This window comes from Varanus komodoensis, unplaced genomic scaffold (genome assembly GCF_004798865.1).
Source record: "Varanus komodoensis strain SLA01 unplaced genomic scaffold, ASM479886v1 scaffold11, whole genome shotgun sequence".
In the NCBI taxonomy this organism is placed as follows: domain Eukaryota; kingdom Metazoa; phylum Chordata; class Lepidosauria; order Squamata; family Varanidae; genus Varanus; species Varanus komodoensis.
In genome coordinates, this window is record NW_025335317.1 from 2,142,579 (window position 1) to 2,158,961 (window position 16,383).

Genomic DNA, 16,383 nt, shown 5'->3' on the forward strand with positions numbered 1-16,383 from the left:
CACATCACTCCCGCAATTCGTCAGGGATGCAGGAGGTGCAATTAGAAATCTGCAGACAAGCTCACAATTTTGTATCAGGATGAAGTCTAAGGGCAAAAGTGTCACTCAGCAATGTGCCGGATATTTTTAAGTAGTTCTTGTCTTTTCTGTGCGTGTCACAGCTTCATAGGGCTGGAAATTATACATTTCTCTTGGCTACAAAATATGTACACGTTCTTAGTAACTGCTATTTTGCATTTCTAGTAAATCCAGATTTATACGCTTGAGAGCCTTTGGGTCCCATGGAGAAGGATAGAAGCAAATAGATAAGCGTTTGTTCTTGCAGATACGTTCAGTCTTGCATATCTGAATGAGCTGACCTGATCTGCCCTTCCCAGAGTTACAGACCAGTCAAACTTTAGGCTGCAATCCTATGCATGCTTAACTGGGGTTAGTACTTATTTCCAAGCAACCTCGCCTAGCTACCTACTGGCTTTCACACGTCCCCGATGTGCCAACACTGCTCTCTAGTCTATGGCATGCAATCTGTGGGATTTTGTAATCAGCCAAAAAAGAACTCTGGAGCCCTTTCAATCAGGCAAAATGAAACCCAACAATGAAGACTCCAAAGGACTGTCAAGACAGGACTTACTTCTGGAGAATCCTCCTTGTAGAGTTTGGCGATGAGTCTCACCATGACACAAAGAGCTCCGGGGCACACGATCACCCAGTCCTCATTGCCTGGCCTACAGAGAAAAGGGACAAAGAGGCATCACTGTAAACACGGGGACATGCCCACGGCAAGGGACAAAACCCCTTGTGGATCAAATCCTCTCATCCAGCATCCTGCATTCAGCAGAAGCTGGTCTAGAAGCAGCCAGGTGCAGGTCATGCTGGCACCTGATACTCAGCGCTCCACTGCCTCTGACATGGAGGCTCCACTTAAGCACCAGAGTGTTCAGGTTGCCAGAGGGTTCAGCATCTGATACTGCAAGCACAGGCGGAGGGCTGTGGTTTGCAGTCCTGTCCATGGTGCTCTTCCAAGTGAACATGCGCATGGAAGCTCACAGCAAGTTAGTCAGAAAGCAGTTCAAAAGCACTGTCCCCACCACAAAATCAGATCATTTCCGTTCCATGCCATTTTTTTCAAGTATTAACCCAGAAACCCCCATGTCTTGTTTCAGTATTAATCTGCAAATTTAAAATATCTACCCACATATTTCAATATGGTTTTAAAAATTTCTCACGACACAATTCGAAACTCTTCGTAACTCAAAATATGCACTTTGCATGTATCTTGATACTTCTTTAATGGAGTATTTCATCACAGAATGCAGCACGCAAAATAACAGGCTCAAGTTACAGGAAAGCAGGTTCCGGCTGGACATCAGGAAGGGCTCCCTGGCTGTTGGTCAGGGGTTCCAACACCCTGCAGCTCCAAGGGAGCTTCTGGGCTCTCTCATAATTCAAGAGGCAGCTGGAGAGCCCCCAGAGGGATGGTTTACCTGGGAGTCCTGCACTGGGCAGGGACTGGACCCAGTGATCAAAACATTCCTGATTCTGTGATCAAGAATCAAGAGAGCCAGGGTGGCGTAGTGGGTAAGAGCGTGGGACTGGGACTCAGACGATCTGGGTTCTAGTCCCCGCTCGGCCATGGAGCCAACTGGGTGACTTTGGGCCAGTCACAGACTCTCAGCCCAACCTGCCTCACAGGGTTGCTGTTGTGGGGATAAGATGGATGATGTAAGCTGCCTTGAGCCCTTTGTAGGAAAAAGGCAGGATATAAATAAAAATATATAAATAAATAAAAATAAAAATCAACACATTCAAGAAATGCAAGGGCTTGTGGGTGGCTAAGCCCCATTTCACACAGTCCAGGAGCTTGGATCAATAGCAGGAATCTGAAAGATCAAGGCCTCAACCATTCCTGGCCCACAAGGCCATTCTGGGGTCAAGCGTATTCCAGACTACACAACTGGAATTTGGTCCCATGAAGGCAGTTTTTTCAAATATACAACAGCTCTTAAAGAAGCACAGCCTGATTTCCCTTCCCAAGAGCTGTGAGGGGCTGGGTTTCCGCCTCCTCTTCAGCATTTTGTTGAGGTTTTATTTTAATGTTATGTTCTGCTGCATAAAGGGGGGTTTCCAAAGCATACTGCTTCTTGATTCTCGATAGCCCTGTTTCAACCACCAGCCTATTCGCACTTGGACCACCCAAATTCAGTGTTGAAGGGAATGATAAAAATGTTTAACATACACTAGATGATGCTCGAGCAAAAACAAAAAGGGAATTTAACACACGAAGAAATCCCCGAAGAATATAGAAGGAGAGGTTAGATGAACGGAAAGGGGGAAGAATTCATTAGCTGGAAGAGACAAAGAAAAATACCAAGATGGAAAGTAGAAACAGGAAAAGAATTAAAGACCATCATGAAGAAAAAGCAGAAGGAAAGGATGCATTTGCAATCCTTTAAAAAATGAAATAAGTAGAAAGCCAGATAACTATTTTAAAGGTGACAGAATTCCATTCATATGGGGATATGAAAAAGGAGGTTTGAAATTAAGAAATACCACAAGAGAAGTGCTTGAGCTCAGCTGGATGAAGGAAGAAAATAGGTAAGTCTGAAGAGACATAAAGCTTAAAAGAAGTTTGAGCTTAATAGAAAACAATGCATCTGGCAAAGGGAATGTGTGCCCCTCCACATGTTCCCGGAATGCAATTCCCATCATTCCTCACCATTGGCCATGCCAGCCAGGGCCAATGGGAATTGGAATCTCAGAACTGCTGGGACACACGTTCCACAGCCCTGCAGCTGAAGCAGCCGACGAAGGGAAACAGAGAAAGGAATTGTATGTCTAAAGCATAAACAAGAAAAAATAAGCAAGAAAAACCCGGGAGACAAAATAAGATGAGGAGTAGGAAGAGAGATAAACAAAATGTTACAGCCTAGAATGATGCTCTGGATATATGTTTTAATTAGCTGTTAGCACCAGGTTTGCTACCGCAGACATAACAAAATGAGTAGGGACAAACCGGCAACTTCTTTCTGGGAGCACAAAGTGTGTGTCCTTAAGAAGAAATCAAAAGAACAAACAAAGCAACGTCCACCCTGACGTGCCCTCCCCAAAAGTTCCAGCAGCTTTTCTCATTGCCCCCTGCACTTCATCTGCGGGAAAAGACATTCATTCATATTCATTCATTCTATTGGTCGCTTTCGTCCAGCTCAGCTAAGATGGAGAAGACATTTCTAAGTAGATACGTACAGGGTTTGTTCTGTAAGTGAATTACACAATATTTTATGTTTGGTACTTAAAAAGTGAGTGGGGAAACCAGGAACTGTGTTTCTGCTACTAGTCACTGATTGGAACAAACTGGTGCTTCCTTCAGTTTTGCCGCCAACCTAAGGAACGTTGCTTCCCTTCCCTTTTTGGGAAGGGAAGAGGAAGCGGCAAGTACTCAACAACTCTCGATCCCGTAGGCGGTGCAAGAAACCAGATTTCCTTTCATTTCACTTCTGCAGTAGCCAAAGAAGAAAACTAGCCTTATGTCACCCAAATCTTGACCATTATTGTTTTCACACAGTACATTATACTTCCCCCAAATGGTGCTGGACTCAACTCCTATCCTCAATTCCAGGCAACCTGTCCATGGGCTTCTGGAGAATGCCTCAGCAGGAAGGGCTGTGTCATACTGAACACAAAATCCTTACAACTCTTATAGACACGTCAGAACCTTGTGTTTTTAAACAAGCTATTTCTATGTGCAGTCCCAAAATGCTAGCAAAACATGCAGTAGCTTTCTAATACTGTTGCTGACCCTCAGGAGGAAGCCTCCTAACTAACCATGCCGTGGCAGCCCTCTGTACATTTGCTCGCAATAAGCCCAGCGGGAGGAAAGGCCAAGCTACTCCGGTTTACTGTGATGCATTCATACCTCCAAGCACAGGAGGTGTGCAAAGTGGGCATAGGCGATTTATTTTAAAACACAAAAGCAACACCTGGCGGGACCCTCCAACCCAGGCCTTTCCCTCTGCAGCTGCTCCTTCCACCGGTGTCCTTCTAAGCCAGACTGAGCAGCTCCTGAGGAGCGTCCACCAGCGGAAAGGGGCGAGCAGGAAGCGGCTCTCACCTTGTAGAACATACATCCTTTTCACACTTGTCCTACATGTGAGCAACTGGGGGGGGGGGGGTTGCATTTAAAAGCACAGCTCAGCCACAGTCATCCGTTGCTTGTAACTTACCTATATGTTAACATATATGCAAATGAGGGTGCAAATTATAAGAAGAATGCCCAAAGAAACTGGGGAATAGAAATATCCTAATGAATGCATTGAAGCTCAAATACTTTGGCCACCTAAAGAGAAGGAAGGACTCCCTGGAGAAGAGCCTAATGCTGGGAACAATAGATGGCAAAAGAAGGAGGGGATGGCAGAGGATGAGGTGGCTGGATGGGGTCACTGGGGAGGTGGGTGTGGGCTTGGGTGGACTCCAGGGGATGGCGGGAGACAGGAGGGCCTGGACAAGTGCTACCCATGCGGTCGCAGGGAATTGGACATGACTGTGATTGAACAACAACAACAATCAGACCTCAAACTTTGGAAACACCAAAAATGTACCTGTCTTTGAGCTCTGGCCATCTGTTGGCAGCTGCTTCATTGCTGCCTACATGCTCGCAGTAGACCTCAGATTCTTCCTCCTTTGGCTTTGCCTCTTGCAAACGCACTGGGAGTTGATGTGCACCTGGCCCCGTGTCTTCCAAGAAGCTGCTGAGGTGGAAGGGGTTCCTCTTGGCCATGGAATCAAGGAAGCTGATTATCCTGATGCAGCTTCTTAGCCAGGTGGGGAGAAGCTCTGGTGAGCAGACAGCAGTGTGCAAAAACCCAGCAAATGTCCTTGGCTTGCTGAGAGACACAGGAGCCCGTAGTCCCTTTTGGGCTGAGAAGCAGCCAAGCAAGCCAAGTTCGTCTGCCATCTTTTCGAAGAGTTCATTCTTCCTGAAGAAGTCGCTATTGACCGGGTCCAAGTAGAGGGCAGCTGCTATTACGTGGAGTATATGCAGGACAAGCTGCATGATGCGGTCATGCTCCAGTGAGGCCCAGAGGCCTGCAGGTGGATCTCGCAAGGCGCCTTCCATGTCGGCCAGAAGTGAGAGCAGCCCGTTGAAGCCCGTGCTGGTCCTGAAAGCTGAACGGCCCCGGGGACTCTCCATCGTGCGCAGGAGAGACTTTGGAAGCAGGAAGAAACGAAACAAGTGTGTAAACTTCATTGAAAGTTTGCACAAACTTTGTTTAAAGGAAGATTTGGTTCTAGTTTTCACTGGAGTAGTAAACTTTTGTCTTGGCTGTATCATTCCGAACTATATATGTGGGTTTGCATGCCTGAATACTCCTCCATTTAAAAAATACCACACACCGCACACTATAGTTCGGAAATCAGCATGTCAGGGGGAAGCTATGTGCAGGGACTACTTTTGTGCAGGAAATGATCCGCAATGCGCTCCTCCCACACAGGGCCCAGATCCAAATCTGCTGCCCCAGTGAGACCAAATGCTGGGGACTGACAGCACTGGGCAATGTCAAGCCACCTGGAGGAGGACCAAGTCTGCCGTGTCTCCGTCTGAGCCCGGGGATGCTGCAGAGGGAGGGATGGGAGGGAGCCTGACGCAGGCTTTGCTATGGAGGAAGGGGCTCTTTCCAGAACAGCAGCTGGATTCTGCCAGTACAATATCCCACCCAGTGAAAAAGATGCTTGAAACAGCTTTTTCCAGCCAGCACCAGCCAAACTTTAGACTGGTCAGAGGACGAGCGAGTGGGAAAGCCTGAGGTCAGTTTTTCACCAGTGGCCGCTGAGCAGGACTGCTTCCCAGGGCCAGGATGCAGGAGGGAGGGGCACATGGCTGGAGCACCAGGGCCAGGTGATGGAGGCGGACGGAGAGCTTGGAGGCAGTGGGGCCAGAGGGAGCATCTGGAGCAAGTGAGGGGCAGAGGCAAAGCCATGCTCAGTGAGACTGGAGGAATGCAAAGCAGCCCAAACAGCTCTGGAAATCCTTTCCAAGGCCCCCCAGGACTGAATTGCTCTGGCTCCAACCCTTGCTGGTACCTACAGGCAGTTCCCCTCAGCCGGGTGGCCTCCAGCTGCTTTGGACTACAGCTCCCAACATTCCTGGCCATTGGCTGATGGGAATTAACATCCAAAGCATCTAGACAACACGAGGATGGGGGATGCCAACCAAAGAGAATTGACGCGCTCTGGATGGCATGGTCTGAGGCTCCGGGAGGACCAGCGGCACGGATGCCCCCATCTCCCTGGCACACGCCAGGACTCCCTGATGCTTGATCCCCTTCGCTTCTTGCTTCCCAGCAGCATCTGCCTGACCTGCCCAGCCTCACTAGGCATTGGTTGTCCCCGGCAACACATCCCTCATTAACACCCTATTAAGTCACACTCATGTTTTCAACACTCCGCAGGCTGGCCAAGACCCACAGTTTGGGAATACATTTTGACGGGAATGGATAAAACTGCAGCCAGATCGCCCAGAAAGCAATGCACCAGGGGGTGGTGGGAGGAGAACTCGAATATTTGCGGAGACAAGTCCGGATTCCCATCAATTTGCAGGAGGCTTCTGCTCCCCGCAGCCAGTGAGGCTCAGAAGGTCGCCAAATGGGAGGGCAGCTTCTCTGAAGCCCAGGAGGCAGCAAGGGGCTCCCAAGGTGTCATCCGGGCCGGCTTGTTGATGCCTCGTACTAGCAGAGACTCTGCAGACCCCTGTGAGCAAGGCCTAAATCTCATAAGCCGGACTTCAGCCTCTTCAAACGGTTTTGACACATATCTGAGGAGGTCAATCGTAACTGCATTTCTTTTGGCTCTAATTCTGGCACAATTTAATTGTATCTCCTTCTGGACTGAATTTCTGAAAGGTTTGCCTGCAGTGGAAACCCCTAACTTAGTTACAGCTAACAGGATTTATTTCCACATTGCGTTATTTGTTATTCCTCATAATTGTCTACCACATACCACTCTGGAATACTGTAAAACTAATCACATTTGAGCTTGGGGTTTAGCAGCTAAATATATATTAGTAAATCAATCTGAATTTGTGTGTAATGTAATCACAATCCCAAAGGCTATAGATAATACATAATGTAAGAAAATGAATTTATTAACACAGTTATAATTTGTCAGAATTAGGCACTAAAGCTGCATTTCTTTTCATATCAGTTGAGGGAAGCAACAAGCTTAGCATGAAAAGTGTGTGGGACCGACCCGCCCAGTCCTTGGTGGGTGGAAGGCACCCACGCATGGTGCGCAGGGCCTTGGGGGAATGCTGTTCGCCTGGATGCTCCCGGCCGCAGGAGCGCAGGGGGGCGTGGAGCAAGCATAAGCAGGAAACTCGGAAAATCTCTGCTCATAAACACCCGGCCCAGGCAGAAGACACGTGACTGGCCACGCAAGCATTTTGTGTGTGTTCTCAAGCTGCGGTTCAAGGGAAGTGCATTTTCCCGGTGCAGAATTTTCCAAGCATTCATTGTGCGGTGGGAAAGCAAGGGTAAAGGAGCAAGCCCAGCAATCAAGTGTTTGCACACAAGGAGAAAAAAATAAACGAACAAGAAGCCACTTTGACTGTTCACCTTCAGCAGATCCAGCTTGAAGTGCAGCTCTCCCGGAGTGGAAGAACAGAGGTTCCCAACGATGATGCTCATGTACTCTTCAGGGTTGATAACCGACAGCTGCTCCAGGATAGTCAGGGTGTGGCTCCGGAACAAGTCATCATCTATAAAAATCTTGATATATGGCACCATCCCATAATCTCTGAAAACCACTAAAAATAAGTAAATAAATAACGGGTTAACTGAGCCATGCTCTTACTCAGACATTGATGGAAAATCTGATCCAGATTTTTTAATACATGTCACATTGCATAGATTCTCCTAGCTTTGTTACAAGGGGGGGGCCACCTAGTTAATGGGATGGGTAAAAGAGATTTAGGGGTTACGGTGAATAATAATGGAGCATAAGGCCGTTCTGGAACGAAAAACAATGGGTTGTCCCAATGTTGATTGAGCTTGAGTCCCATTCATTTTGGTTCTCTACTCTTAAGTAGGTCTGATATTAAACACACCACTGTTGTTTAAAGGAAGCTTTAAGGCACCTTGACCCTAATGCGCCAAAACATGGGGATAAAATGGAGAATTTGGCAAGGCTGCTCCTGAAGAAAACTCCTCTGAACTCAGAAGACCCAAATAATGTTCAGTCATTGGCAAATGTTCCCTTCCTGGGCAAGGTCCTTGAGCTGGTTGGCCAACCATAGAAGAGTAGAGTTGGAAGGGGCCATGAAGGCCATCGGGTCCAACCCATTGCTGTTGCGGGACAATAATTTACACCATCCCAACCAGCTTCAGCCATTCCAGATGAGGATGGTTATTTGGATCCATTTCAGCTGGGGTTCAGTCTGGATTTTGGCCCAGAAGCACCTCCAGGTGATGACCTGTGCCAGGAGAGGCAGAGGGAAGGCAACCGTCTTGATACTCCTGACTCTCTCAGCAGCTTGCAATAGCATTGACCACGGTGTCTTCTGGGGCAACTGAGCTAGGAGTGGGGAGGACTGCACTGCAGTACATGGAGGACCAGCTCCAGAAGGTGGTGCTCACAGGGCACTGCTTGGCTGCAATCTCCAGTATGGGGTTCGCCATGGCTCCCCCATGCTATCCAACATCTACCTGAAACCACAGTGGGTTCATCCTGAGTTTTGGAGTGGGTTGCCAGCAGCACACCGATGGCACGCAGCTCTCCCTCTCCCCTTCCTCTTCACCGGCTGTGGACACACTGAATGCGTGCCTGGCTGGAGCAATGGGCCAGGTGAGGGCACACAAACCAAAGTTCGGTCCTGGCAAGACTGTGCGGCTGCTGACCAGTGGTTCCACGAACCAGGTGGAGGGGCTCAACCTCCTCCGAATGGGGCTGCGTCTCCCACACCCATGATCCCGCATCAGCCACCCACTAGGCAGACCACGGTCGCTTCTGTGCCAGAAGCGGGCCTGAAGCAGCATCCACGTGAGGTGGCACCATGGTCCACAGAGCCACATCACCCTTCTTCTTACCTGTGTTCCTAACAGATCCCACCACAAGGGCAACCACCATCTGCAGCATCGTATTAACGAGCTCCTTCTCCATCCTCTGATCCTGGCTGACTGCAGGGGTTCCACCTGTGTAACAAGCAGCCAGGTCAAATTCCTGAAGAATAATGTTGGTTGTTAATTATTGCAAGCAGGTATGCACACCCAGTGGTGGTCCGGCACCATCTGCACTGGCTCCCACTTGAAGCCTGGGCCCAATTTAAGGTGCTGGTGATGACCTATAAAGCTCCAAATAGCTTAGGACCCGGACATCTGAAGGAGCACCTCCTTCCCTACATGCCTTCCTGAGGCAGAGGTCCTTCTTGGGAGCCCTCCTTGAAGGAGATAGGAGGGTGGCTACCCAGCGAAGGGCCTTCTCTGTGGTGGCACCTCAGCTGTGGAACATGATCCCCAGAGAGCTGCACCTGGTGCTGACACTTCATTCTTTTCAGCACCAGGCCAAAACCCTTTTCCCCCACTATTTCAAGACCTAAATTTTCATTTTAGTCAGGCTTTTATCATAGATATTATGTTGTGCCTTTGTTGTTGGACCACCCCGAGACTTTCATGTACGGAACGGTGCATACAAGTTTTAAAAAAACAATAGAGTACTGCCTTTGGCCAGCATGAGAGCAAGACATGTGCATTCCGCAGTGGGAGCTGAGAGCAGGCAGGCAGGCAGCCCTTTTGCCTTTAGCGGACTCATGAAATGCTGCACCTTTCTTCCTCAGTATCTTGGCTTCCTTGCGTAACTGAGCAAGCAGCATTCCCAGGAGCCCTGAGTCACGGAAAAGGTCCTTGAAGAGCTGGTCCTTCTGTGCAATGCTGTGGAGGCAAAGCAGGGCAGCTGAAGTGCTCAGAGGATCAGTGTTTTCCTTGATCAGACACTGGATCTCTTTCAAGATCTCATGGGGGATGTATGAGAGGTCCCACACTACGGACTCCACCAGCTGGAAGAAGTCTTTCTGGACCAACGGCGGCTTGTGAGGAATGAGGCTGACAAACTGAGAAATGGGCTGCAGTGACCATTCTAGGAGGAAGAAGTTCATGGAGTCCCAAGTCCAGATGGATTTGAGGGCCTGTAAGATGTATTGGCAGAGTTCTGGGTTGATGGATTTCTGAAAAAGGGACTCCAGCACCTGGAAAGCCTTCAGATTCCTCACTCTGTTTCCTGTGGAAAGAACAACAGCACCGATTTCTGCATTATTCTCCCTGAGGGATCCTTCACAACCAGGGTTGCTCTGTCCCTAAATACATCATGAGAAGAAACCCACGAAGCCAGCTGCTGTGCAAACACCACGGGGAGCGACGGCGGCTGCACCACACGTGGCATTCGGATTACTTGGGGTGCTCCACTTCAAAGGCTTTGTGCTAGTGCTCTGTGTTCGCTCCTTAATGGACGTACAGCATTAAGTGGAAAAATAGACAAGCAGTGGGAGAATATGGGGAAGTTCTGAGTGGAAGTTGGCATCTTCTGGATCCCATGAAAAATGTTGTGAACTTTAACTTACTATCACCTTACTTGATTGACATCAGCCTAACTGGAATGAAAGGAGATTTCAGAAAGGCAACTCACGTTTTATTACTTACACAAATATTGCCCCCTTGCCCTTCTGCGGTTTATGCACCACTCAGGGCGTTTTCTGCGAGATTTGAGACTGTGAAGCAACTGAGGTTCAAAATCATACCAGTGCCATCCATCATTCCCAGCTGTTTGCTGGCCGAGCTGTTTGCCCGTCAGCAAACAAAGCAAGCTTGCCTACCTATTGACTACACATCATACCTGTTCCGTCAAAGAAAAATCAAAATCACCACTGATCAATCCAGCTATTTGTAAGAAAGTGTTAGAATCTGCAAGCAGACAAACAACTTGAAATAAGAAGAAATACGCAAGCATTCATTTGTGGTTAGATGTTGCAGAAGCATGAAAAGCAACGGCAATTCAGCATTCAGAATGCTTGAGGGTTGCCCCACAGGGCGAACTGGATCAGGGGGAGCGTGCTACGAATGGGGAATCTGGGAGACACTGGAAGCATCTTCGCTGATGAAGCTGACCCAAGACGACCCAAAGCTCCTCTTTATAATAAAAACATCTTTCTTTTCTGGCAAGGCAGGGCCTGAGAGGAAGCCATTGTACAGGGCAGCATTTAATACTGCCGGCAAATGTTTGAACTGCCCAAAAATTAAGCACAGCATGTGCTCCAGTAGCTACATAAATCCAGGAAACCCTCATGGAAGATCACTGCTTATTGTGGCACCGCTGGGCTACAAATGCTGGAGATCCATCAAGGACCAAGCCTTCTCCCAAACACACAAGTTCAGTTTCCCCTGGCCATGCAGCTGATGTCAAGTTTACAACCATGCTGAATAATTTGCTTCGTGACTGAAGTATCACAATCCTTGCAGATCCTGAAGAAATAGACCATACTGCTAGCCCATGAGTGTACATGTCCAGAGCAAGACAGCACCATGAAGTGGGAATCAGGCAGCAGGCAGGCTGTCCAGGGACAAGGTTCATGGCTTATACTGCCATTAAGTCTTCGAAGTGAAAGGCATAATGTGCTAGCCATTCTGTTACCACAACTCAGTCCTTGCTTTTAATTTGTTGCTTTCCTTTTCCCACCTGGATGCAAATACAGGTACTGGTACATACAAAGGTATTGCAGGTATTGGAATTTCTCCTCGAAATTCCCTTCCTGCATTGACCTTCACTTCTTTTGCACAGCCTATTTGTCCTAAGTAAAATGCAGAAGAGGGTTGCTGATAAATGCAAGCAAAGCCCTCTTGGCAGCTTCAGAAATGCCTGCTCCCCATTTCCTTTCCCAGGCTGTGTTTGAATCACCCATTGTACTTCTCTCTCCATGAAATACCTCTTATCATGCTTTTATGCCATGCATCCACCCTCTGACCCCTAGAAATACTCACCAGAAGAAATTGACTGTTTAACCTCAAACTGTGGCAGCTGAGGGCTCGCAATATTGCCGGAAACCTGCAACTCTGTTTTCCCACACATAGTCAGCTGTGTCAGAAAGTCCAAACATTCCCTGAGAGGAGTATGTTCTTTGCTGTCCAGTGGTCCATCATACCTGGAAACACAGATGGGGGTCACCTAAGGAAAAGCATCTCAGCACACCTGACCTCTCAGCCTCTGCTCCAGCACAGAACTCGCGGAGCAAGGAATAAAAGGACCACCCTGGTTGGAGTCTATTGCTGACCACCCAGGCAACAGGAAGGCGAGCGTGAGACTTTTGGAAAAACAAGTTGCCAGTGTCGAGGCGGCATGGTGTCACTGGGAGATCAATATTGCCAAACGTGGCCCCTCCAAGAATTTCCTAACATACGTTGCTTATAGCTTCCTCCAAGAGAAGTTCAGGAAGTAACTAGAGGAATGACTATCCTAGACTTGATTTTAGCCAGCATGGGAGACCTAGTAGACAGAGACAATTGCATGAACTCTGAGGGGAGAAGTGATCAAGCCATACCTGGATAACACAGCTAGTTGTTAGAGCTGTCAAAAGTCTTTTTCCCCCTTGGAAAAAGGGTGGGGAGATACATAGGGGAGAATGACTCCCAGTGTCATGCTGAACCCAGTAAATTAGTTGAGGTCTAATTTATTCAATATTGGAGAGAAGATTATCAGACGGGTATAAAACATCATTGTCCAAAATTTAGAGGAGAATGTCATGCCAGAAAATTGGGCATTCTGTATCCCAGATGCAAGGTCTGGATTGGGGATTCTGAATTCTCTGCCCAGCATCTCTTTATGGCCTTAGTGAAGCAGAAACGCAGCTCAGTGTAATTTAACACAGACCCATTCATTAAACTGGAAACTTATCATCTGAAATACTGTGCAGTGAGAGGAGTATATCAATAAAAATGTGCCTGATGACAGCCTCTCAAAGAACTAGTCACTGCGGCAGAAATACGTCTTCCTGACTCCTTGGAAGCCAACAGCTTGTCAACAGACTTGCCTGAGAAAAATTTCCAACAGGAGCTGATAGCCCCCGTTTTTTTCAAACTCCAGAAGTAAACTTGGGGAGGTTGGGTATGAATTCTTCACAAAACACAGGATGATGTTGAGTGGCTCACACACTTCGCAAGGAGGCAAGGACTCAGCAAGGGTTGACAAGTTCTGGATGGAAACTTTAATGCAATCCGTGGCTAGAAATGAAAACAAAACACATATGCAGGAAGCAATTGCGGCATGCAAAGTTCTGATGGAAGTAGAATAGCAAGAAAAAGCACTGGCTTGGGTCCGTTTGGGGCCTGAAGTGTGGTTTTGTAGTGAACCAGAAGAACGATGTTCTCTTTGGGATGAGCCCCTAGAGTCCACTGCCAAAGGGAGCCAGTAATGCTGACTAGCCACAGCTGGCCCCAATCCAATGCAGCAAAGCCAAGGAGAAAGAGCCTGCGTTCTCCTTACTTCTCCAGGGCACAGAAATGGTCCCCCACCTGAAGCAAGCAAAGGGGTTCTCACAGTAGCTAACCTGATGTGGGCTGTGACACCTGGGAGACCTGAGTTCTAGTCCCTCTCAGCCATGAGGCTCAACTGGCTGACTTTGGGCCAGTCACTCACTCCTGGGCTAGGCTGCCTTAAAGGATTATTGCTGTGAGGTAGCTTAGGCTGGGAGTGGGGAATTGTGTGGGACGCTTTGGATTCCTCACTAGAGATAAAAAGCAGGATATAAATGTGGTGGTGGTGGTGGTGGTGATGCCATCGTCTCTCAGAAGTCCATCAGTAGGCTGTTTCTTTGCCGTGACACAATCTCCAATACATATTTCTTACTGGAGAAGGACTAGAATGGGGCAGAAATCCACAATATATAAGCCATGATCACTGTTGTTCCTTCTCTCACGAGTACAGGAGAAAATAAGGATTGTTACCTTGCAGGTAGGAAATGATATTCTTGGACTGAGCCTTTGAAATTGTCCGGAGCACTTGGCTGGTGGGGCATTTCCAGGAAGGGCTACTTTGGTCCCAAAGGGACGTCACTGAGATGATCAGAGACCGAAGATCTGCAGCCAACAGCAGCTCGTCCACAGCTGGTTCTTCTGCACAGATGTTGAGCATTGTCTGGCAGCCAAAGAACAGCTGTAAGAACCGATACACCTGACAAAGCACATCCGCCTCTGGGCTCTGGAATATCGCTTCCAGTGTCGCGAAGGGAGTCCAAGGTGGAAGAAGAGGAGGAAGCCCAGCTATGAGCGGGATGGATTCCATCAAGGAAGCCCCAGCCCTGAGTTTACAAGAGCTGGGCAGGGCTGTCTGGGCAGGACTCTTTGGAAGGCGCTCATTCACGGGGCCACCATAAGTCGGAATGTGACTTGACAACACATAACAACAACCGTGTGAAAACTTGTCTCCACTCTTTATACACTGATGCTCCCTAGAGGGGTGGTTAGCCTGTACCTGCACAAACAGGTCCTGTGTCTGTCTTTCATCTTGCGTCTTTCCTCCACTGCCACCAGCTTCATCCAGGGGAGAGACAAAGAAGAGATGCAGGCACTGCAGCAGCAAGACTGGGAGCCCAGATTTTATTATGCTGCATCGGACACCTGGTTCCTGCATACGGGAGAGCAGAGATAACACCCTGGCCAGTTTGCACAGCTTCTCGCCATCTACCTTTTGTAGCCCCGGAAAGGGTATGGCTTGGAGGGCAGAAGAGAGGGGTGGCAGTGGAGATGGGGGGATGCAAGGCAGCTGGACAAGCATGCTCTGTGCCAAGGATACTGGTTTCTCTCCCAGTACAGGCAAGTTCTGCCACCTGCATCCCCACAACTCTCTCTGATCAAAGGCGGCAGGGATTGATGCTCTCCCAGCGGATTCCTCAAGAGGGTGGAGCTGAAGGTCTAAGCTCCACCCCCTCGAGAATCCCCCGAGGCACCCAGGGGCTGGACTGGGGTGTTTTCAGTGGGCATACAGAAGTACCAATGAATGCTAAAACTATGCAAACCTGAAAAAATGCTGTTACTCAGGTATACAATCATCAGATTTCTTTTCAGCAGATTCTGCATGTTAGATTTTATAAGTGGAAGAGGAAAGTATTCTCTGCTGTATGTCCTTAAACTACATAAGTTTAAAAACTAAACTGCTTTGAATAATGAAGCCCAGGAATGGCTGCATAATAGTTTTTGAGCAATAACTCCTTTAAGCCCCGGGTGTCAAAATGCCTCTGTGTTAGCATTCAGGAACACATTTTGTATTTGGGGTGAATGGAAGGCAGGCAACATGAATATTGTTCCCTTGGGTTGGAGAGGAAATAGCCCATTTCTCTTACCAAGTGTCCAAGTGAAAGCAAGTAGACTGATCTGAAGAGGACGGGGCCGTCGGCCGCCTCTCCCGTTTCCTGCTGCAGAAACCTCTGCACAGCCAGCCGCGCTGCTTCTGCCAAAGCAACTTCAGTTAATAACTCCATTCAAGAAAACGAGCCAAACCAGCGCCACATTCAGCCCAGAACCCGAGAACAGTTTTGTTGAGTGTATGTTTGTTTACTCTAGATTTCTACCCCACCTATCAAATACAGGATCCAAATGGCTTGAAATAGAGAATTTTGAGCACCGAGACAAAACTGATACATACAATAAGCTACAAAGAGCAACAGAAATAATTGCTACTCCAATCAAAATAACTTACAAAAGCAGCACGTTGGAAAACAGCTTGTTCTACCATTATTCAGGCATGAGAGTCTGAAATGAGTGAGAAATTGGGCTGGGTAGTGGTGCTCAAGTTCTTTCCAGCCGCCTCCTTCCCCTCTGTCATAGTCAGTCTTGGAAGCTGCAGGACAGTGTCCCGACCACTTCCAACTGGCATCCATGGTCTGCGCTGTGGGACCTTGCCACCTTGCGATCCACTCCCTCAGGTAGGGGACTCTTCCATCTCTCATCCATCCTATCACACCATCTTCTCTGGAAGGGCTCCTCTCCAAAGTCATTGACACCACACCATGACAAGGGAACAGATTAATCACTGGGGATAAGCTCAACCAGGAAGATGAGGGGCTTACGTTTCTGCTGGGGCAACCTACCTGGATCCATGGATCCCATGAAGGAGAACATGAATGGGCCACGCTTGGGAAACGTGACCACAGATGAAGGCTATAAAGAAGAGGTATTCTAAAGTCAAGTTTACCTGCAGGCTTCCTATTCAGATTCTTCTGGATTTCTTTCACCAGGAGTTTTGCAGTCTCACTTGCTAGCAGCTGAGCATTCAGGAAAGAGATCTCTCCGGCCGACTGCTCCCAGGCCTGAAACAGATGTCAAAAAGTATCCATTTGGTATTTGATGCACTGAT

General features: G+C 48.2%; 1 protein-coding gene across 1 annotated transcript in view; it reads right to left on the reverse strand.

Moving 5' to 3' along the window:
- Positions 1 to 16,383, reverse strand: part of WDFY4 (WDFY family member 4) — a 127,819-nt gene that overhangs the window by 103,289 nt on the left and 8,147 nt on the right. Inside the window, exons 3-13 of the mRNA XM_044420053.1 lie at positions 16,222 to 16,336; positions 15,371 to 15,477; positions 14,503 to 14,655; positions 13,977 to 14,166; positions 13,064 to 13,253; positions 12,018 to 12,178; positions 9,811 to 10,263; positions 9,078 to 9,182; positions 7,608 to 7,798; positions 4,596 to 5,203; positions 632 to 725 (exon numbers count right to left, since the gene is read on the reverse strand). Of these exons, the coding sequence (XP_044275988.1) occupies positions 632 to 725; positions 4,596 to 5,203; positions 7,608 to 7,798; positions 9,078 to 9,182; positions 9,811 to 10,263; positions 12,018 to 12,178; positions 13,064 to 13,253; positions 13,977 to 14,166; positions 14,503 to 14,655; positions 15,371 to 15,477; positions 16,222 to 16,336 (2,367 nt within the window). The remainder of the gene's footprint in view (positions 1 to 631; positions 726 to 4,595; positions 5,204 to 7,607; positions 7,799 to 9,077; positions 9,183 to 9,810; positions 10,264 to 12,017; positions 12,179 to 13,063; positions 13,254 to 13,976; positions 14,167 to 14,502; positions 14,656 to 15,370; positions 15,478 to 16,221; positions 16,337 to 16,383) is intronic.